At 40.2% G+C, this 23,585-nt stretch overlaps 3 protein-coding genes across 4 annotated transcripts; 1 reads left to right on the top strand and 2 right to left on the bottom strand.

The window, feature by feature from the left end:
• Positions 1-2,505: 2,505 nt before the first annotated feature.
• tirap (toll-interleukin 1 receptor (TIR) domain containing adaptor protein) lies at positions 2,506-6,296 on the bottom strand. 2 transcript variants are annotated; one of them, XM_067594248.1, is made up of 3 exons: positions 6,221-6,296; positions 3,746-4,354; positions 2,506-3,460 (listed from the first exon to the last, which is right to left on the bottom strand). In XM_067594248.1, exons 1-3 carry the CDS (start codon positions 6,294-6,296, stop codon positions 3,375-3,377), a joined length of 771 nt encoding a protein of 256 aa, XP_067450349.1. In that variant the 3' UTR covers positions 2,506-3,374. The 2 variants fall into 2 exon arrangements, with proteins under 2 accessions (XP_067450349.1, XP_067450350.1); XM_067594249.1 differs by lacking the exon at positions 6,221-6,296 and adding an exon at positions 4,672-6,208.
• Positions 6,297-6,311: 15 nt separating this feature from the next.
• srpra (SRP receptor subunit alpha) lies at positions 6,312-13,413 on the top strand. The gene is given in 15 exon segments (XM_067594250.1): positions 6,312-6,412; positions 6,535-6,672; positions 7,011-7,094; positions 7,211-7,374; positions 7,689-7,849; positions 7,979-8,141; positions 8,785-8,935; positions 9,065-9,186; positions 9,314-9,435; positions 9,524-9,610; positions 10,155-10,330; positions 10,913-11,126; positions 11,325-11,488; positions 11,800-11,898; positions 12,077-13,413. Coding segments are annotated over 14 exon segments (1,959 nt in total). The 5' UTR covers positions 6,312-6,412; positions 6,535-6,549; the 3' UTR covers positions 12,206-13,413.
• Positions 13,414-13,526: 113 nt separating this feature from the next.
• On the bottom strand, positions 13,527-23,585 carry fam118b (family with sequence similarity 118 member B). The gene is made up of 8 exons (XM_067594247.1): positions 23,042-23,585; positions 22,300-22,389; positions 21,806-22,058; positions 17,044-17,271; positions 16,069-16,197; positions 15,633-15,930; positions 14,681-14,746; positions 13,527-14,385 (listed from the first exon to the last, which is right to left on the bottom strand). Exons 2-8 carry the CDS (start codon positions 22,380-22,382, stop codon positions 14,372-14,374), a joined length of 1,071 nt encoding a protein of 356 aa, XP_067450348.1. The 5' UTR covers positions 22,383-22,389; positions 23,042-23,585; the 3' UTR covers positions 13,527-14,371.

Here is a 23,585-nt window from a genome sequence, read left to right as displayed (position 1 = left end):
AAATGGTATTGAAATGAATTTTTTTTTTTTTTAGAAATTTTAGGTTGAAATAACTTGAAATAATAAAACTTCTATATTTAAGTTATGTATGATATTTTGCATCTGTATGATATTTTCCAGTGCAGATTGTAACCTTCTCAAATAAAAATGAAAGATAGCTTTATATGTGTGTGATGTGTCTTGGCTAATGATATCACAGTTACTTTTCATATAACAGTTTATATTATGTTAAATGTGAAATTGCCTTTCAGTAAGCATTCAGATCTCACATCTCACACTGTGTGCGTGTGTGTGTCATCGGAAGGATGACTTGTTATAGTAACAACAAAAGCCTCATAGAACATCTGTGCCTTTCAGAGATTAGTCTCAATTTATATGTTACAATGTTGGCTTGCCACAAAAGAGGCGATTATCATGGGTCTTTTATTGTGGCACTAAATGTCTGTTGTTTTGGGGATGGTGATACAGCATTAATAAAACTCATAAAAAGAAAGCATAAAGCACTTCGTGGAAACAGATGGTGCCTTATGCAAGGGGGGGGGGGGGGGGGGGGGGTGCATGCGTCAAAAGATAATATTATAGGAACACAAAGGTTATGATCCAGTTGATTGCCAACTATCTGAAAAGAAGCACTGCCAGTAATCATACACACTGTTGGGGAGTAACCAGTTACATGTAACAGTGTTACACTATACAATTAAAAAATGAATAAAATTGTAATCCATTACAGTTACTGAGAAAAAATATGTAATTAAATCACTATTACTAATGAAAATGTTGGTTATTACAAAGGGGTTACATCCGAAAATATTCTTTTTGGTAAAAAGCTTATATTCATTCTTTTGCTTTTTTCACCATGCAGGAATGCTTTCCTTTGGCATATCTCTGGACAACGCGGGTCAGCACTCAGGAAAGCCTTTGGGACCACGGATACATCCATGTTTGGGACAAATTTGAGTGCACCACATGATGTTGATACATCAGAATTTTGTGGCAGTGCATTTTGCAAATGCCAGGTTGCAAACAGCCCCTCTCCTTTCGCTCAGTGTACATCCCGCACATTGCACAGAAGAGTAGAAGCCTGCTGTCTGCTAACTAGCTGCTTTTAAAGTAGGTTAAGATGAAAAGTATGGCGAAACAAAGCAGTTTGCCCAAGTTTGTCACAAAAAGACGTGAGGAGCAGGAGGAAGAGAATTCAGCTCAGGTTTAGACATCACTCTCAACCCAGACACCTATTCCTGCACAAGTTTCTCCTCAACAAGTGCCAAGTAGCAATGACACGTATGTGGCTGCTAATTCGGCCCTTTCCCTGTCAGCAGCAGTATGTGACTGAATCATTGGACTGCAATGAAATAATTTCAGTGTGCAACACCAAGGCCCATCGTCTCCTGCTGTAATCATCAAAGTTAAGCTAATTCACCATTTCCAACTGTAGAAGCCTATTGCCTGTTTTAATATTATGGTTTATTGGGTATAGTTTTGTTGGGTGCACAATTGGATTTTATGTTGATGTTGCTGTTTCTGCCATCTGTGTGTGTGTGTATGTGTGTGTGTGTGTGTGTGTGGTTTATGTAGCTGCCGTGCCCGGCTATGTTCAGGTGTCATTTTTAACGTTACTGAGCATGTTGGTGCTGGTGTACCTCTGTCCATATGCTTGATTAATGATGCTGCATCTGTCAGTGTGTGTGAATATGTGGCTGCCATGCCAGGCTACACAATGCTATTAATGTTGATCTTGGTGCCTGCAACTTTACCTCTGATGATGTATAAGGCTTGTATGATTAAACTGTGGTGCATTCAGGCAAGTATTGTTTTAACGGCCTATTTTGGTTAACATATTTCAGAACCTATAAAGTATGATTGGTCTGTGGTTTCTGCCTATGCTACTGGCTTACAAGCAGCTGTCTCTGCTTTTACACAGGCTCTATTCATTTGGCAGTATGTGCTCAAATCAGCTTTATTTCCCAGATTAAAACATTTCTTAGAAAAGTAATGAAATAAGTTATATTACTATGCTGAAGTAATTAAAATTATAATAACTTATATAATAATATAACTTATTACAATTTTAATAGGGCAACTAGTAATATGTAACCTATTACGGTTCAAAAGTAACTTGATCATACATAACAGGGAGTTGAAAGTTTTTCTTTGGATGAAGGAGAAAGGGTGTTCCTTCCAAATTTTCGACATGTTCAGACTCTTCCAAATAGCTGAGCTAAAACCACTCAGTCAGAAATATTCTGCCTTAGAATATGCCAGCGGATCAGAGCTGTAAGTCTGACCTCCTGCTGTGTTTAAGAGATTGTTCATAGAAAGTAGCGGGAAATATAAAGGTGTTTTCTCAACAGGAATTACACTGCTTCTCTATTCCTTAAAGTTCTGTTCAGCAGAGAGGATATGTCATAGTCAACTGTTATTGAGGGTGCGTCTTCTCCTTTTTATCTTACTCTCACACACACTCACACAAAACCACACACACGCTGTCCTAGGTAACTTTTGGGGACATTACATAGACTTACATTAATGTCAGACTTATCCTAGCCCTAACCATAACCACTGCTCGACTAAACCTAACCCTTACCCCTACCCTTAACCTAACCTTAATCACTGACCCAAAAATCAGCCTTTTCCCCATTGAGGACACAGCTTTTGTGCCTGATTGGACAAGTCGTCCCCAATCAATTGGTCTTAAGTCTTAAATTTGTCCCTGAAAGTAGCCTATGACAGGCAGACACGCACATGATGGACATAGAGATACAGTACCAGCTAGATCAACTCTGACATTCCCTCACTACCATTCTCTACTGGATACTATAGAAAAGTACTCCACCTAGTGGTAAAATGATCTGTATCACAATATTTTCATCCTAACACAGTACTGCTGTTTTTTACTCTGTTAAAAGGAGGATCACATGCATTTATGGTGCTATAGTCCCCTTTATTGTACACTTAAATGATGGGGTGCAATTCAACTGAGTGGGTTGCAAGATGAGACTATCAAGACAAATGATCACAATATGTATCTAAAGAAGTACATTGCACTTCTCTGGATATGTTACAGAAAATAAGTGGAGTGAGTAGTTTCCTGCTCACTGTATGAACATCCACACCCAATATTGATCAAGCACAAATAAAGAGTGAAGAAAAGTCTAAGTAATAAAACCGTAGCTTCATTTTACTGACACAATGTGATGAAAGGTTGGTTAAAGTTGAAGTCAGTCAATAGCAGCATTGTTTTTCCATTTGGAGCCTCATGCCCTTCATCTCATTCTTTAATTACTGTTGCCTTGATGACAGCAAACGTCCTTGAAGCTTTCATCTGTCTTCTTTCACGTCCAGCGGAATTGTCTCAGCAAGATCATACTTTGATTTTAGCTGGTCTCCCCACTTAATCCACTGCTAGAGCTGTCCATGTTGCAATCAAGTGTCTTCTCATTTTTAACCATGTCTTGCAGGTCTGGAGAAGAAAACAAGTGGATATTATTAAAGATCGATTCTCCTCCAAAAATGTTTAAATCATTTGCAGATTGCCTCCTTTTTTGCTGAGCCAAAGTAACCAAAATGCTAATTCGACATTTGTCAGGAGAGGAAAAAAAACAGTTGGCCACTGATATTGTCATGGGTTAACTTAAGACCACGACTGAAAAAAGATCTCAAAAGATTTCATTTCAAATTTGGGCCTAAGACCAGGCTCAAATTATGTTTAATTTGAGCCAAAAGAACTTTTTTTTCCATTACTCACACTTGAGCACAGTTTTGTTGACAAGAGTATAACATCGGTCAGGATTCTTGCTCAGGTCGATGTAGAAATAAAACTTCAGTTCCTGAGGGTACAGAGAGTGTGGCAAGTTGTGAACCAGCGGAAGTATGCGATTGAACATTTGCCCTTCTGCCAGAGCCTGGTTCATCACATACATGCACCAATCATCCTGCAGGAAGTTAGGAGTGATAAGCAGAGCCCTCAAGTGGCTGTTCTGTACAGCCTCACATAATTCTGTGGAAAATGCACCTCCTGGACAGATGTCCCTGTGCAAAAGAAAGCACCGAAGGCTGCGGGGCGAGGCCTCCAGGAAAGAGACCAGGCGTACAGCCTGTTCAGTGTCACTGGGCTCTAAACTGTGGCACACTAACACATCATATTTTAGACTCCATCGCAGCGATGAGCTCAGAGCAGACTGTAGCTGTGGTGGTTTAGAGGGGGTTGTCCCTGGTGATGATGATGAAGAACAGGATGATGATGTAAATGAAGATGATAAACTGCTAACAGAAGTCAATGAATTTTTTGTCACTTTGGTTTCTTGTTCACATGTTGATGATGATTCTCTTGATTTCAAGAGTTTTTGGAACCAGCCTGAAACAGAAAGAAGACAATCTGTATATATTTCTGACTTAATACTGACTTTTAAAATACTTGTGAATTCTTCAAGCAATGAGCCATAAAGGCTGTGAAAGCATTAACATTAATATGTACTGTATAGCGACATTAACAATGTGTATTCGGAACAATTTTCATCTATTCCACAAAAGTGTAATCTCCTCACAATTCAAGACGAACAGAGGGAGGAAATAAAGCATAGCTATAGATCAACAACCCTGCCCTGACCCAAAAAAAAAGGAATCAAAGATAAGTTTCACATTACAAATTGAATGGCTGAAACTTTAACTCACCAAGCATGTTGTTAACGGCATTGTCATGTTTGTCACGCCTCTCCAAGATCATTCCAGTCAATAAAATTTTGATGGTCTCATATTTTTTAAATGATTTGTCTGACTCATGGCGCACATGGTCCAGGAATCACAGATGGTAGCTGAACAAATCATTGTTGCAACAATGTGACATAGTCCAACGACAGCGAACGAATGTAACAAAGACGAAGTGAAAACTTTGTCTCTGTGATATTGCTATAAATAGAAGGAAGTTGCTGGCTGCTGAACGTGGAGCCACAACATGTGCAACCAAATTTCTGATGCAAAATGTCTCAAATTTCATACTTCACTGAGCGGGCAGTTAACCCTTTTTCAGAAGTAGGTATATGGACAAGTTCAATATAATTATTTTCAACAAAAACAACATTTCATAGGTTACGGTTATACTACTTTCTGATCCCCTGTCTGCAGTCCTTGCCCAGAGTAAAGTGACCAACTAATGATAAATGATAAAACCACTGTAACTAAATTCTCACATTACGGGAAATCATTAGCATATGTTGGATTTTATGGAGTGGCTTTCTTGTTGAGCTATTTAAAAAGTCGGAAGCACATTCTTAAAACCACAAACAGTATGGTCATGTCTACCCAAGAAGAAGTAACTCACTTCCTTTACTTAGGCTAAGTAAAAGTAATACCAGATTATAAAAAAATATTCATACAAGTAAAATTAAGTAAGTAAGTAAAAATAAGTAATATTGGCAAAATGTATATGCAATATAGGCTAATGTTGGGGTAGAGTGACCAACTAATGATAAATGATATAACCACTGTAGCTAAAGCATTTTCACATTAGAGGAAGTCATGTGGGATTTTATGGACTGTCTTTCTTGTTGGGTCATTAAAAAGTTGGTGAAGCACATGCTTAAAACTGACCACAATATGGTCCTGTTTACACAAGAAGTACCTCACTTCATTTTTCCGTTGGCTATGTAAAAATGAAAGTAGTACCATATTATAAGAAATATTACCAACTGGGCAACTGCCACACGGGAGCAAAGGCTCCAATCTCCCTGGAAACATTTGTTTGAAAATAATTCATGCACATCTACAGCAAACTATGAACTGAAATGATGAAGGCCTTTAATGAAGGTAAAGACCCACAGTTCATTTCTGCACCTGTGCCCTACAGCAGGTTAAACTGACCCAGGGTAGTTTAATCCATAACAATGCCATCACATTTTATGAACGTATCACTTTTTTGCATGTAATAATATTAATAATAATAATGAAAAGTTTAATTTGTTCCACACTTTGCATTCATTGTGAAACTCAAAGTGCTATAGCATTAATAACATAGGACAAACAACTTAAAGAAAATAATAATGATAATCGTTAAGATGAAAAAGCCTTCCTGAATAGAAAGGTTTTTAAGGTTTTCAGAAGAGACTGGTAAAAAAAAAAAGACACTAAAAAAAAACACTAACGCATGATGTCAGATAAAGTATCACAAATGTGTACTTAATTACAATAAAATACACTTTAAAAATACATCTATTATGTTAAGTACCCATGTTGGCTGGGGGAGTTGTGCTGACGTCAAGTTGGCAGGCTGTGTCATCAGACAACGCATGCGCAAAATTCATTTAAAAAAAAAAAAAAAAAACGCCGGAAGAAAACGTCACTTCCTGGTTCTGCATCTGACGTGTCTAAAACAGTTTCTCACTGGTGGGGGATTTACTATCTATTCAAGTATTATCTGGTAAGATTTAATTCTTGTAAGAGCAGGCACTAGCGCTTTAAAATGCGTTACGAAACTTTCAATTTGACGCAGGGCTTTAGTTTCACCTTTTTTTTCCCTCCGTGTTTGCTTTTTAAATCTAGATACGTGGTGGCAAGATGCTCGATTTCTTCACCATCTTCAGCAAAGGGGGGATAGTGTTGTGGTGTTTTCAGGGAGCTGGAGTCACTGAATCCTTCACCGGGCCTGTCAACGCCTTGATCCGCTCCGTGATCCTACAGGTGAGCCTCAATGACAGGTGGAAACCTGTGACAGTTAACTTATCTGCATTTTTCTAATTCTCGGTATGGCTTTGACAGCTAATGCTAACGCTAATAGGTAGCAGCAAACGCTAGCTTATTGCGTAACGTTAGTGTACTAAACAAGGGACCTTCTGAGGTGTAAATAGCCTAAATTCTCCTTATTACGAATTGTAAGCTGTTTTTTGTTTATAGTTTGTGCTACAGTGACTTCTTACACATTGTTTAGAAGGCACAGAAGGCTAAAGATGTAGCAGCTGTAACAACGACATGTGTGTTTATCTCCCGTTGACATGTCAACGATGTTTGTGATGTTTCAGGAGCGAAGTGGGAACAATTCATTTACTCATGAGGCCCTGAGTCTTAAATACAAGCTGGATAATGAGTTTGAGTTGATTTTTGTGGTAAGTTTCTTACTCACACACTGAATGAATGAAAACCAAATACTACCAGGTTGTGGGCTGCATGTTGTCTTTATCTTTACACGTTAACGATCTTTACCCCTTTTTTTGTAACCCAGGTGGGTTTTCAAAAGATCCTGACGCTGACCTATGTGGACAAGTTCATAGATGACGTTCAGCTTCATTTTAGGGATCGTTATAAGAATGAGCTGGAGCAAAAGGGAGCGTTGAAGCTTCTCAGCAACAACTTTGAATTCGAAGATGACTTCAAGATGCTTCTTAGGTAAAGACAAACAGTTTCACTCATGGAGGGAATTTCTTGTCTTGGAGAACTGCAGGCATAATATTGTTTTGTGTCTGCGGTGAGTTATATAAATGTATCTTTGATTTATTATACCAGTACATGGCAAACTTCAGTAGCTTTAAGTCAAGTGTGTCATGGTTATTGCCAGGAAATTCTCAAGTGCAAGTGGTAACATAAAGTTTACCCTATATCATAAAAAAATGTCCAATGAAGCTGTGAGAATCAAAAGAATCACTAACCATAACCTTTCTTGTTCTGCTCTTGCTGACACATAACAAATGTTTAACCACAAGAGAGGCAGAGGAGAGCGGCAAAGCTCGAGGCCCTGCCCCCATGCGGACCTTCAAGGAGTCCGAGAAATCCCAAAAAACTGTGAAGTCAATGATTGAGACGAAGGGTGGGGACAAAGGCAAGGAACAGGGTGGCAAGAAGAATAAAAATACCAAAAAGGAGGGTAAGTGCTGCTAGACGTGGTTGTTCTAAATAAGCTTGTTCTAAATAGCTAATGTAGCATCATCATAATCATCATCACCATCATCATCAATTTCAGTCCTTACTTGATTTAATTTCCAATCTTTTCCAGCTCCTGCAGCTGAGCCTGTCAAAGTGGATCAAGGCAAGGCCTCATCTGCTGGCCAGAAGATGGTTGAGAATGGTAACCAGGGCTTGACCCCTGAAGAGATCATGCAGAAAAAGAGAGAGGAATTCTTTCGTAAGCGCACAGCGGGACCTGTTGAAAAATCCAGGTAAGAGAAAACATGTTTATGAAATATCTAACAAGATATAGTTCAAGTAAATGTTGTTGATAAAGGTACATTACGTTTCACTCACTGTACCTCACCACCAGCAGCAGGCACAAAACGATGTTGTCAAGAGAAATGCACAAATCTGTGAAAACTAATAGCTCACAGGACCCTGAATCCCTTTCATTTTTATTTATTTTGTTCAATCCTTTTATTCAAACAGTCCAAGTTCTGCTTGATAATACGGTGCAGCTAAACTTAAAATGTCCTGTGACCTGACATTGTAATTGCTGGATTTAGATGTGATCAGAGAACAGAGATAGTTTGGCAGTTTTCCCATTAGAGCTTTATAGACAAATAATGTGCAGTGTTTTTAAATCTTTCAAATTTGATACACTTCAGTGATGTGCATAATATTGATCCCCAGTGAATCCTTGTAAGGTATTGCTTAAAATTAAAGAGCATTAAAATTTGATTTGTTTTTAATAAATGTGTTGCGTACAATGTTACCTCAGAACCATAGTAATCAATTGGGCATACGTGTGTTTCTATACTAATCAGGTTTTGCTCTGTCTCCTAGTGTAAAGCATGTTTAACTGCTTGTTTTGCATCGCTTAATTCTGATGTTCTGTCATCTTACTCATAGTAAGTCTCCAAAGCCTCAGAAACCTCGTGAGAAACAAATGCGTGTTTGGGACATGGGTGGTAGCAGCACCAAGAACCTGGACTACAGTGAAAGGAATGGAGACGGTTCCCCCAATGGTGGTGACCAGAACCAGGAAGCACAAATTGACCCAGTATGTACCCTTCCCCTCCATCCATCACTAAGAGGTTTTGTAGTTAAAGAGACATCTGTTTTAGTCACATTAATGCTGTTAAAGTAAAGGTTCTGATGCCAAGTTCTTGATGTCATGGATGCTTTTCAGGGGATGCAGCTAAGCTCCATGAAGGGAGACCTGCTGTCTGTGGACTACGAGTCCGAGGAGGAAGAAGAAGAGATGGAGGAGGAAGAGGAGAGAGTGGTTGTCCCTGAGACAAGCAAGGCAAGGTAAGAAAGCTTATTTTATTTTTGGATTTCAAATGTGTTGCATGTTTTGCTTCATGTCTCAAATGTAAGATGCACTGTAAACATGTGTTTAGCTTCATCTGTTTATGATCATTTGAAATCTTCTCAGCTCCAAAAAAGGTGGCGGTTTTGGGGGCATGTTTGGGATGCTGAAGGGTCTGGTAGGCTCCAAGAGCCTGACCCGGGAGGACATGGAGTCAGTTCTGGAGAAGATGAGGGACCACCTCATCGGTATGATATCTCTCACTCATCGTCCTCATTCTGCAGGATTAGAAACTGGCTTGTCTGCTATTTACTCTTCTCCTTTATCATCCCGTAGCAAAGAATGTAGCAGCCGACATTGCCTCCCAACTCTGTGACTCTGTAGCCAAGAAACTGGAGGGCAAAGTCATGGGCACATTCACCAGTAAGTAAACTTTAAGCATGTATACAACTTACCCACAATAAACCATACATCACAATCCTCGTTTGGTTAAGCCCAGAAGGGAACAGATGAGCATGAGGTATTCTCTTAAATTGATTCGTCTCCTATGAGCACTGGTCTACATGCTGGGAAAATAATGTGATTACAGTAATTTGTTTTCCCAAACACTTGGTATCATTACCACAATAAACGGATTAAAATAGATCCTTTCTCTCCATTTCATATACACAGAATTGTGATTTTTAAAATGATGCTCAGCAATTAGAAACATCCCACAGATCCTCAAGCTAAAGGGGTTAAGTGCATATGTTGCATCATAGATGTGTTTTATTGAATTAGACACTCGGTGTAACTTGTCGTCAGCCTATCTGTGTACCGTTTGTTATCTATATCAATAACATATAGAAGAACTACAGTGATTAAATGATATCAGATTATGTGTGTCAGTAAACGTATAGCATGCAGAATAGTGCTTGATGAATACACAATGCTCAACAAAGCCCTTTTCTTCTTCCGTGTTTTGTAGCTGTTGCCTCAACGGTAAAGCAGGCCCTGCAAGACTCACTGGTGCAGATCCTGCAGCCCAAGCGGAGAGTGGACATTCTGCGAGATGTCATGGAGGCACAGAGCCAGCGAAGGCCTTTTGTCATTACATTTTGTGGTGTAAATGGGGTTGGAAAGTCCACAACCTAGCCAAGGTCAGTTGTCATTGTTACAAGCATAATCACATATCCCCCCAAATCCAGTAAGTGCTTCTATGTTAATTTGTCTGTGGTTTGCTGATCTTTAACCCACACAAGCATCCACTTCCAGGGGAATTTCCTGTGTGGGTTGTTCCTTGTTTTGTGAAAGTGTTTGGTCATGTAAAGCCCCGTTAGTAGAGCACAGTATACAAGTCGCAATCTTTACATTGAACCTTCAGTTCAACACTTAACCTACATTTTGGTGAAAAGAGTTTCCGCTGACCCAGCTCATCCACAGCCTGCGGCAATGTTCAACCCCTGACCACTGTGTGCATTTGCAAAGGGTTTGTGGGTTCTTCAAAAATTCAACACCTGTGCCTTCACCACTGTGACATGTCAAAATGTCTTCTGTGAAAAAAGGCCTGTTCTTAAATATGTAAAAACAATAAACAATATCAAGTATTTTGGTATAGTTGGTAGATATTTGCTTCAGTGTCACTTTTTAATTATCAGTTCATTTGATACATTTTACCTCTCAGCATGTCCAGATTGTGTCCCACACATGTTCACATGAGCCAAACTTGTCCTTGTCTCGGTCCAGATCTCCTACTGGCTGATAGAGAACGGTTTCACAGTGCTGATCGCAGCCTGTGACACGTTTCGTGCCGGGGCGGTGGAGCAGCTCCGCACTCATCAGCGCCGCCTGAACTCTCTGCATCCTCCAGAGAAGCACGGAGGACGGCTCGTCGTCCAGCTCTATGAGAAGGGCTACGGGAAGGATGCCGCTGGAATTGCGATGGAGGCCATTGCATATGGTAAAATAGTTTCTTTCTTGTTGACTATTATACCACGAGATCGAAAAGCTTGTTGATTCTGCACATCTGTTATAAAAAGAGACGTAGAGGTGGAAATTTAACCTATGAAGCTGCAGTGATGATGAGGTGTTCCATTAATGATTAATGTCACCCATATGGTAAAGTCACACGTACACCTTCTGTGTCTCTTCCCTCCAGCCCGCAACCAGGCTTTTGACGTGGTGCTGGTGGACACTGCTGGGCGTATGCAGGACAACGCCCCCTTAATGACAGCCCTGGCCAAACTTATCGCAGTCAACATGCCCGACCTTGTGCTGTTTGTTGGGGAAGCTCTGGTGGGCAACGAGGCAGTCGATCAGCTGGTAAGGCACTATGACAAATTCCGACTTTTTGTTCAGACACATCATGCGCTGACAGGAAATGTTACTGATGGACTGACACTGAAGAGAAAGTCAGTTAACTTGAATATACTGTAATACACTCTCCAGCAGGTGTCAGTGTCGCTCTCTAAAACTGTCATCATGCTGGTACAGATGTCTGTCTGCGCCTCCTCTACATTTTGTAAATAGTGAGATGGAAAGATGGTGCTATACATATTAACCTCTGTCATCATCCCCGGTTTTTTCGTTGAATGACTCATCTCTCTCTCTCTCTTTCTCCCTCGTGTCCTCAGGTAAAGTTCAATCAGGCTCTGGCAGACCACTCCATGTCTGACAAGCCTCGCCTCATCGATGGAATTGTTCTCACTAAGTTTGACACCATTGATGACAAGGTATTTTAACATTTTTTTGCACACGCACTGTCTGGATTTAATCCTGCAATGTGGCCTCAAAAGGATCTTTTTGATGCAGTTAATGACTTGTCTGTAGCTGTTTTTTTTTTAATGACTTACGAATGATTGCAGTAGGAAAGCTGATAGCACTAATGCGTCACCCCTCCCTCCTTCACAGGTTGGTGCTGCCATCTCTATGACCTACATCACAGGCCAGCCCATTGTGTTTGTGGGCACAGGGCAGACCTACAACGACCTGCGCAGCCTCAACGCCCGCGCCGTGGTCAGTGCCCTGATGAAGGCTTAAGTGGCTGCATGTTCTGCTGTTTATTCATCGTCGCAACAAAGCCAACAATACCTTTGCCACGCTGCCGTGAGATGTTCCAGCCCTGCTAGCCTGCGTTTCTCATCCTCCTGCCCTGCCCTCTCTACTTTGCATCAAATGAAGAACTCATGTCACGCACTGAACTTTATTCTCCCAGCTCCAGGCCAGAGTAAAGGACAAGTTGTGCACTTCAAAAGACAGAACATCTTGCAACAAAGCTAGAGGAAACCTCCCTTTTGCATCATTTCTAAACTTTTGGGCCAAATAAAGTACCTCAGATCAGCCTGAGTTTTCAACAACAAAGTCACATCCAATGGACATTTTGCTGACTAAATGGAAATAGGCTGTAAATGTCATCCGTTTACTGGGTTACACAGTAGAACTTCCTTACCTGGCGTTTTGTCAGTTAGTTTTCCCCTCTTCATGTAAATGAGGTCAGGTCGTCAAGGCTTGCTGGACATGACTTTTCAGCAGCTGCATGTGCCTGAGGAAAGCTTAGTGACCATAGTGCCTATCTGTCTCCTGTCATCTTAGTTAACACTTTCACTAAATGGGTGGTTGTCCATCAACAGTACCATAACAATGCAGGTCAGAAACCACTGACTCAGTTTACAGTCTGCAGTTGGGGTGGGTGTGAGCATCAGCACTTGTCAAATTAGTATATGTAAAATTCCTCCTGTTAAAAATCTAAGTCATGGAAGAGTAAAGAATATACTGTACGCTCACTTTAATCAAGGCTGTAACATTTGACAGTACATCAATTGAACACACTAACTACTGTGGAACATTGGTTCTTGATTTATTGTTCTATAAAATTCATCTCCCAGAGCTCCTCACCTGCCTAACACACAAATAACTAATTTTAAATACAGAAAGGAAACTTTGATCCCTCAGTTTTTTTAGTTGATTCAAAGTGGTAAGATATTTTGTAAATTGATTTTTTTTGTTCTTACAGGTTGTCCATAGATTTTCAGACTACACTTTTTGAGTGATCAGTTGAAGTTCGGTGGGCCTTTTATATTTATGTTCCCCTCTGATTTACTCTTCATTTACAAGAGGAAATATATGAGTATCTCTAGCCCCCTTTAATTTGTGGTAGTGCAATACGAGAGAATCAAGAGTTATACAGAAGATTTGAGCTAATTTATGAGAATGTAAACATTTCTAAATAAAACTGCTGTATGCTATAACAGCTTGTAACTTTTGTTTTGTTATGTTTCAGAGGCACATGTTGTGCCCCGTGACAGACTGCTCCAGCAGAGTCTGATTTTTATTAGAAGGAATGCAAACATGACAGGACAAATGGGATACCAAAAAGCTTTATTTTGAAAATAGTACTTATAAATACTATGTCAGAAAACACATGCAAGTATTAAAAATACAAAAAGGCTTACAAAGAACATTCTTTAATTTTCAGCACAGGAGTGGCAAAGTGATTGCTACTGGCAGGGAGCCTCTCTGCTATGGAAACATACACTTCTGAACTTCATTTGAGGACAACGTCATAACATTAATGTGTTTGCAAACCAAGTAAACCATCCATGACTGAGATAATTATTTCCACCCATCCCCTACCCAGTAGTGTGCAAATCAAGTTTCCCTGGTTTCAGGGTTAAGCATGACAGATACAAACCTTACATACTCTACACAGGATGTGTGTTATAGCTTGCACCTATAGAGCTTCTCCTACAGGGCGGGTAGGTCAAGGTGTATGTCCAAATCCAATGACTCGTTGCAGCGCAGCCAACTTCTGTCAGTGGATTCAGATCTATCATTTTTGTCAAGTTGAAGTGAGAACATACCATAGTGTCACTGCTCCACCATCCGCATACTTATTTTCTACTGTAGATCCCCAAAAGTCTAGGTTTAGGCAACATTTAAATACAGTACAGTGGGGGCTGTGAGGTTGGGTATTGGTTATAACGGTTATGTTAGATTTTTCCTTTCCCTTTTAAACAAGAACTATTAAAGGAAAAATAAACATCTGGAAAATACTGACAACAGCATTTAGGTCTCCCATGGCCCATAATGTTTCTGGATACCTAAATCCATAGAATGAAATCAGACTCGAGTACTACTCGAAGTAGACTGATCTCTTGTTGGAGCTGTGGAGGAAAATGTCTGATACTGATCCCGACTGTGTGCCTGTCAAGAATGATAGTCTGGGGCAAAAAGAGAAGGAAGGAACTTGAGTGAACAGTTGAAAAACAAAGCGTATCAACTGAAACGCTGCCACTGATTTCCATGCATGCAATAGCACAAAGTCAGTTGTGTCTTTGTGTAAAGGAATATCAGCAGGTCTTTTGAAACTGAAAATCAAGAACAGACTTTGATTTTCTATCTCTACCAGCATGCAGTAAGAAAACAGTCTAAGACAGGGCTTTATTGTGTTATTCTGGAAATGTCTCTTGCCAAGTGGCCACTGCCTGATGTCAAAGAGAAGCATTCAGTCCTAACCTTGAAGGAGGCTTTTCTGTGTGTTAAAGCCATTCTGCACTTCCTCCCCATTTTCTGAGGGAGGCCCTGTAAATAAAGATAAAAAAAAGACAATTATTGAATGCAGGTAACACATTGAACTCCACTCAGAAAGGAGAGTTAACCAGATCTGTTGATGTAAGAAAAGCTCACGTTTTCAGATTTTGTGTCTTAAGCTGTTAGACACAAAAGTTCAAATGCACTGCACTTTAATTGCCCTGGGGCCCTCAACAGGTTAAAAAATATCAAAGTATTGTTACATCATAGTATCTCATGACTGGAGAATGCAGCTGAGTTGTGAAGTGCTAGGTGCCACTTTTTCTAAAGGTGTTTTCCGTATCTTGATTTCAATTTTTTCTTTAAACGATATCCTCAATACTTACGGTAGAAACAGAGGACTCACTGAACATTGGAACGATCATATTGGTTTATATTATGACCACCAATTTTAATCATTTCAACTTTGTTTCTCAAAAATCATTTTGTCATTTTAGCATGGCGGACGGCTCAAAATACTACAATTTCCTCAGCTGCCGTTGCTGTGGAGAAGAAGATGCAAGTCAGAGAATTTGTGAACAAAAAGTGATGTCCAAGTTGCTCTGCCGTCAGCGACGCATGTAACAGAATTTTAAGCTGATCATATAAACTAAACTTTAAACTCAAACTTTTTGTCCAAGAACTGGGAGAGTTTCATGACCTTATCCAAGCTGCAGAAGTGCTTCGACTGTGAGTCACCTCAGATTGTTTACGGGACAAATAAATGAGACTTTTACTTCCGGACCCAGGCGCATCAAAATATCTCCTGCCATTTCTTCTTTCACTCTCCTCTGAATTTCATCTGTAAAATCAGCGGCATGCCCCTTTAACACAGAATGAACTCACTGACTACAAATAGGTACACAAATGAACTGTGATTGGCTTTTATCCTCCTTACCCCAGCCGTTGGTTGATACATCACGATTGCAGATCTCGTTGGCCAGCCTCTCGAAGTACTCGGGCAGGTCGCCATACTCGTCTCCATAGGAGATGACCTTGATGCCTTTGTCCAGCATGTTGTCACGCAGCTTCTTGAACTCACCCACGTCCTCGCGCCGCACAAGCATGAAGTGTTCCAGGTCCGACTTGTGCTTGACCGCCTCCAAGAACAGAGCCTGGAAGGTTGTGTCGTCTACTGTGCGCCCGCAGCCGAGGAACACGAATGATTTGGTCTCATACAGCTTCTGGATCTCACGCTGTTGAAACCGGCAGTAATACGTTATTACTACCATTTCAAATGAAGCCTTAACATGACGTAATCCACAAATTTATACATTTAGCAGACATGAACTTTCTAGAACAGAAAGATAGCAGTGAACAATTTCAGTGCTCACCATAACCTCAGTGTTCCTCAGTACATTCTGGTAGCCAGCAGGGTGCAGTACGATACCACTGGGGTTGGTGTAAACACCGTGGATATGTAGAACACTTAACCTCCGTTTCTCCTGAGCCCACTCCAATACCTAGACACACACACACACACACACACACACACACACACAAACACACAAGCACACAAGCACACAAGCACACCCACTTAACAGTCCATTGCACTCAATCCTGTTCTGACTGGGCAGGGAGTAAAATCACTGAACAGCAGTGAGAGGATATTAGCCCTGATGGAGACAAGGCATAAATACCAGGACTGAGAGGCAAAGCCACGAGTCTCTCAGAAAACTCTGACCATATTTAGCAAATTTGTGTTGTATGTAACAAATAATAAAACTAACTTTGTATTAACGGGGACATAAACGTCATGGTTGGAGTTCTGAGATTTCATGGAGAAACTGGTCAGAAGTGAAACAAACCTATGTTTACTGGGAAAACACAGGCTTCCTCCTCAGTCCAGTCTTAAACCAAAAGCAAATATTGTTCAATCCATAAAATTTGACAGCAGTGGAGTAATGACTAGAACTTTAACCTTCCTCCACCTGTCAGAGACAAAAGGCTCTTTCAGGTCAAAGTATTATCTATTTTTCTCCAGATCTAGTCAATGAAGAACTTCACTGAAAGGCAATGTCACAGATGTAAATCAGACAGAGTGAGGACTTTAAGCCAATTCACCTCTGCCTTTTGAAATTGACAGACATGTTGTAAGTGTGTTTGCGATGCGAGATGAGATCATTTGTGAAATGACACTTGAATTCATTATTTGTCAGGGTTTTGAATCCATCTGAGCCTGGCCTAACATACAGTGCTTGCTTAAGAGTGTGTTTTAGTGACCTTTACACTCTTTTCAAAAAGCTGACTGGATCTGCGGTGGCAGGAAAGATCGATCACTGTCATACCATAATCTGAGCACTGTTTACCTTCTTCTCATCTGTCAGATCCAAAGACTCCAGCTTGGTGCCCTGATGAGCTGCATAGATCTCCAATAAGTTGTCAAAGTTAGTAGTGAGGACCAGTGCGCCACTCTCCATTAACTGCAGCACCGAGCGCAGTAGATGTTTCCCTGCATGCTCCATCTTGCACTCCAAATCGTCAAACACCTCGTATAGACAGTCCTTAAAGAATGTGGACCGCACATTTCCTGTTCTCTGTAAGACAAACGAGTGTAGATATAAGCAATTCTCTAGGTGGCAACATTTTAACACAACATTAATCTGCTGACTGAAACGTCCAAGTCCATCATAAATACTTTGGAACTATTTACAAAGACCTTGAAAAACAATTGAGTTTTACAGAACACTGTGATAATTGTAGTACAATAACAATGAGACTTCATACAGTGCACATTGCACTGCAGACAGAAGGCCATACCATTGTGCCTACAGTACCTACTGAAACTTCAGTGAAGCACCTTTAAACAACACTGAATGCAATATGACAACAGCTGGGAAGAGAAGTGGAACTGTGATCTAGTAATAACATAAAAAAATGAGGATTGGATCACTGATCTTAGGCTAAAAAGTATCTAAGTTTTTCAGTTAACAGGGTTGTGATGATTTTCACTATTGTAGCAATGTAAGACAGCTTTCCAGCCTCAAACCCTGCCTTCTCTCAATAGACAAAATGTGCTGACTGTGCCAAAACCTTGACTGGCCAAATTTTAGTAAAAACAAAGATCTGCACTCTCCAAAGTTTTAAATATAGATAAGAATTTACAGTGTTTCCAACCTAAAAATACTGTGTTCGCTGACTGAAGACTGACTGAAATGATGTGTGAGGGAAATAATTGAAATAGAATACAGTCTCAGAGAGAAAACGATACTGAATGTTCCTCATTTTATCAAAACTGTACTTTACTGTGAGTTCATTTTTAGTGCGAGTGGCCCTGCTGGGAATTTAACCCCTGACTCTGTCAGCGCTTAATATTTGCACATTCACTGGAAAAAGCTTGTTTAACTTATTTGAATGTGTTTTGCACAGATTTATGGGAAGTATTTCATGATATACTTTAAGTTTAAAATACCAATCGGCCATTGTCAAACTACCCCAACTGTGATGACAAATACACTTTCACAAACCTGCAACAAGCAGCTCTTTAATGGGATTGAACTCCTCAGTACACTGTTTTACTTATCTTACCATGTGACCTTATCATGTTACATCAAGTGTCTTAAAATAAATGTGCATTTGAGCCCAGTCTGAGAAAACAGTTGAATGTTGATATTTTTTTTCTCTGAACTTAGAAGCCCAGTAAAACCACAGCACAAACACTTCCACCAACACTGGAGAAAATAACAAATTAAAGCAACAGTGTGACCTAATTTACTCTTAGAAACAGACAGAAAGTATGCACAATTTTTATACTCAAGATTTTTTTACTAACTGTACTCCAGGCCTTATATATGTGTATTTATTATTGTTTCTCAATATTTGTTTCAACAAGCCTTCCCCATGGCTCTTCCCTTCCCAGGAATCCCAACTGGCATCCAATGCGTCTGAATTTTATTGCTAAAGTGAAGTTTCTGTGAGCAACTTTGAAACTACAAACTTTAGGAATGTAAATTGTGTGTAAAGCAATGAAAACTGACATTTTTCAAAAACATTTGCTCAATGGCAACATTCTTCTGTATCCAACACTCCATTTCCCTCTCTGATCCTGTCCAGAGCTCTTCAAGTAGCAACTCACATACCACCTGATTCCACCATGAGATTATTGGCTGTGTCTACACCATCTAAATCTCACCCTTACCTGACACAGCCTGTTGTAAAAAGAGGAAAAAAAAAAAAAGAGGCAGGACGAGTTGGGCAGCTTAGAATAGCAAAGGGTAGAGCAGAGCTGTAGTGACCAAGGTGATCCTAGCATAGGGAAATGCTCCGCTGACTTCCAGAGATTACAGCTCTAATGGGCTAAACAGCGGGAGTCCTTTCCACAGGAAGAAGCTCATTATCCACATCTAGTGTCTACAGCACCCATCCTGATCACTGTGTCCTTGGACTGCCTAAGGACTTATGTAATAACCAAATGAAGTGCAAGTAAACAACTCTGCTTTTAAAATCCTTAACTTTCATAAATCTGTTTCGCTAAAAAGTTCTATGATATCTCTGGACTGCCCTACTGTGCACATGCCTTCAGTTAGTTCTCAATAGATATAATGTTGATTTTTCAACTGTTGCTACTGGAAAATCCCTATGACACACCTTGATTTTTATCGACAAGGAGTTCTGGTTCATTTCACATTGACAGTTGACTTTGGGGGGAAAAAAAGAACTGTTTTTTTTAATTTTGCAAGCTACCTGAAAAGCCTTTGGATGATATATGGCTCACTGATTATCAGCAGATGATCAAGGCTTTCCTCCCAGGTCTGTGTGGGAGGGAAAAAAAAAAAAAAAAGTATTTCTTGCCTGAATCGAGCTAATAAACTAGTCCGCAAAGTTGTAATTAGCCTCATTTTCTCCAAGGTCACAGGTGTGAGAGGATTTATGACAAAAACATTCTCTTTGAGTTTTAACTTCAGATTATCCTCATTACCTGATACTGTGTGCCTGCGGAGTAGACCACCATAATCCAGCTGATACACAATTCCATGAAAAGTGGGTTAAACTCTCACAGCCCACTGTTACTGGATTTAACTGGATATTAGCATCATTAACACAGTTCTTGCTAAATCCTCACAATAATAAACATCCTAATGAAATTCTGGTGAAATTTAGTGGAGAAAGGAAGACTCAGTGCAAGGTTTTGATGAGTTTCTCAACATATGATTCAACCATTATTAAGGACGTCTGTACATAAGTGAGTCCCTATGCTTAAGAAGCCTGTTGCATTTAGCTCTTTGCCTTGAGGGATCACAGGACAGTGAATCAGCTAAGTACATCACTTCAGGTCAAGTGCAAACATGTGTGCTTATCAGCAAGAGGGGAAAATATCTGCAGATGTGTTTTTGTGAATGGGAAGTCTCTACACGCTACTGTCTTCTAGTGTAACTTACTGTATGCTCAGTGTCTGGGTGGTGCTTTAATTCTGTCTGAAAGGAAAATCTGGGCTGGTGGGCTGCTGGTTCACATTATTCTATGCTTGTTTTTCCTCAGTATGCTAGAGCCTGCTGTGTCTGTAGCCAACGGCAGTGGGCTGCACGACTGTGGATTGAAATAAACACGATGGATAAAGCCATAAAAGCGCTGTTTGTTCCCTTTGTGACAACAGGCTGAGGGCTGAAACAAAGCGTGTTTTATCAATGTCAAAGGTGCGATGAGACATGACTAACACAGGAGGCAAACGGTATTAAGGCTCCCATCTGCCAGCCCTACTCCAGACCAGACTGGTCCGACAGGAAGAGAAATGAGTTATATGGATCCAAGTGTGGTTTTATCCATTTTATTTTTCAATTAATTTCTGACAGTCCAACTGGTTTAGAGCTGCATGGTTCTGGAAAAAAAGGAGAATCATTCACATTCTCTCACTCACACTGACAATTTTCTTTCATGATCAGTAGGGACTATTTTTTTTAAATGTTGCCTCTGTAATGTTTTTGAGCCTGTGAGAGCTTGTCACAGATAGTGTTGCTTTGTGTAAGGATCCTGTTATAGATGGTTATGTGGGCGGGCTATGGGGATTTCCTTGTACTTTTAGTGGCCTTGATTACTTGATCATATTTTAAGGTGGCATTACCCTGTGGTGTTACCCTTTGCTGCTGCAATTATGACAAAACATTGTGCTTTTGACAGTCATCATTGTCTTTAATTCCCAAAATGTGCCATATCACAGAATGTGACCCATTTTTAGAGTACAAGCACCACGATTTTATCAGAACTGGTGTTTGTTTAAATCTATTTTCTCTGCCTTGTCATCACGCATGAGCTGACACATATTGTTCCCCAAAAGCTTTCTGTTAATCACACAAGTTAGATTTATTTTTGTTCCTGTCCTTTGTGCTATCACACAGTGTAACCCAGTCTTGTCTATCACTGATGCAACTTAAGGTAGAAATCAAGAATGCTTGTTGTGATAAAATGGACATCTTTTTCAATATAAATATGTATTAAATCTAAGAATGAGATTGCACAGAGTAATAAGATCAATCTTGCAGCCTCTCTCTTGTCTCTTGTATTAAACCAGATGTCTCATATATGATGTGCAGCTTGTTGTATTTTAAGTTTATATGTTTGTGGTGTATAGAAAACCAGTTCAATGGTTTGTATGCTGTACAGTATATACAGTGTATGCTGTAAATATGTTGTAAACTTTAAATAAGGAGGGTAAGGGCAGGTTATAAAAGAAAACACACCACATATGTGGTTCAGCTTGCATGCCTTCATCAGGGTGTCTTTTCAGGGAGCCCTGAAGAAAACACTGGTGTTTTTTTAAAAAAAATGAGAGACAGAAAAGAAACAGAGAAACAGAAAAAAACAGCCAGCTCACTGCATGTGTGAATGATTTCAAATAAACTGATGAAAAAATCATTTCCGAGACAAGCCACACAAACAAGACTTGTGTCGTTTGCTATAGGTCTTTTAATGAGATAAGGCTGCTGAGATGTCTTATCTCAATTCATGGAAGTTGAAGCAACACGTCACAAGCTGAGAAAAGGACAATGAGTTGGCAGTCTGTCTGCCATGTGTCAGTACATGTATGACAGGGTGGTGTAGAAAGGAAAGAGAAAAAAAAGGACCAAGTAGTCTTACCGGGGAAAGTTTTTGAATGAGGTCATGGGCCACATGCACCAAATTCTTATCTTCCTGCATGTGCTTCTGGAAACGTCGACTCTCCTCCTCCTCTAGTAGGTCAAAGTCATTGGCTGCATCAAGTAAGGCCTGGATGAGACCTTTCCAGGAGCGGAGAGCAGGGACCTGAGGGGCCACTGCAGAGCTTACCCCCGTGCCGATCACCAGGACTAGCTCAGGGGCTCGCTTAGTCTTCAGGCTGGGCAGCAGTTTCCTTTGGGGCAAGCAGAGATTGAGTGATGCATGTTCCAAAGACGGTGCTTTCCAAATCCTTCTGACAGCATGAGGGTTAAACAATCATTTTCAAGCATGCATTGTGAAACTAAAACCTACCTGCATTTAGGACCAGCAAAAACTTGGAATGCAAAAAAAACAAATCCAGCCTTGTTGACAAAACTGATGAATGAGTCATGGGCAAAGTGTGCAGTTGGTTCCAGAGAAGCACCTAAGCTTACCTGGGCTTTTTTGCATTTGAGTCTGCATCCTGAGAATCAGCTGCAGGTCGCTTCTCAGTTTTCACTCCTACAACGGAGGCCATTCAGCACCTGTAACAGAAACATGATCAACCACATGCTAAGTCTGATGACTACTTAAGTAAACAATGGGCAACACAAGTGTAGCAGTTCTGGATTTTATACACTGACACTTGCATTGTTGTTGACTGTTATTTATGAAGCTTCTTACCGACCTGGTCCTATTGTAATCACGTCATATATGAAGTTGTTTTTATATATAAATCATAGCAAATGAAATGGCGCATCCACTTAGCTGACGTCATCTCTGCTATGTCATTTTGCAAACAGGAAATCATTTATAAATTTCCTCCTGGCAGCACACCTTTGTTGATGAAATGCTGTTTCAACAAACGACCAGAGGTTGACAATTGTTCAAAGGAACAGTGTCAGACCAAGTAACATTAAAATGTTCTTTGTTTGTAAAATGTATATTTATTTCCTAAATAGCGTGACACTTTCACAATGTTTTTGTTTGTTTACCTTTAACAGTGTGTTAACGTTAGGTTAAGTCAATGCCCCACAGCTCCAATGCCAAGTTAACGTTAGTATTTAACCAACGCCACGTTTTAATACTAACACATTAGTTTCAGAGGACACAATTGCCAGCGGCGTTAGTGTACACAGTAAACAAAACGTTATTTCATAAGCTAACAAACGTTTAATTAATGTCATCATTACTTACCTTGATATTCAAGTAGAAATCCCTCTGATTTGAAGTCAGCGAACGTCGATTGTGTATCAACGTAACAGTTAAATCACGTTAACCAACTGGAAATCAACTGGAGTTCGGAGCTTTCAGCTTTTCGATGGTGTTAATTCAAACCCAATGATTACCACACTGTTACTGTAGCACCAGTGAATAATGGACAACCAAAACCCCAACTTACAACTAACTAGCATTCAGCTAGCGTTACTTTGATTTTGCTATAAGCTAACTTAGCTGTTTATGTTAACTCAGCTATCTCCAAGGTTGTTAAAAGCCCCAAACTGCCTCTGTTTTACTTGTCATGCTGAGCGTAGAGTCACGAATGCGGCATATATCCGCTGAAAACAAGTCTGTTTATCTAAAAACGCTACCAGTTGCCTTCCTTCGCGTAGCTGTATACACAGCGAATGCTCTGGACTCTCCCGGCTACGGTCCTACACATTGCCTGAAGATGTTTAAGTTTTTGCGGAGCTGTTGAAGTCACCGCCTGTGGTGATGTATGCCCGGTCTCATGATGCCT

Source organism: Thunnus thynnus, chromosome 7 (assembly GCF_963924715.1).
Source record: "Thunnus thynnus chromosome 7, fThuThy2.1, whole genome shotgun sequence".
Classification (NCBI taxonomy): Eukaryota; Metazoa; Chordata; class Actinopteri; order Scombriformes; family Scombridae; genus Thunnus; species Thunnus thynnus.
This window is presented reverse-complemented; position numbering and strand designations above follow the sequence as displayed.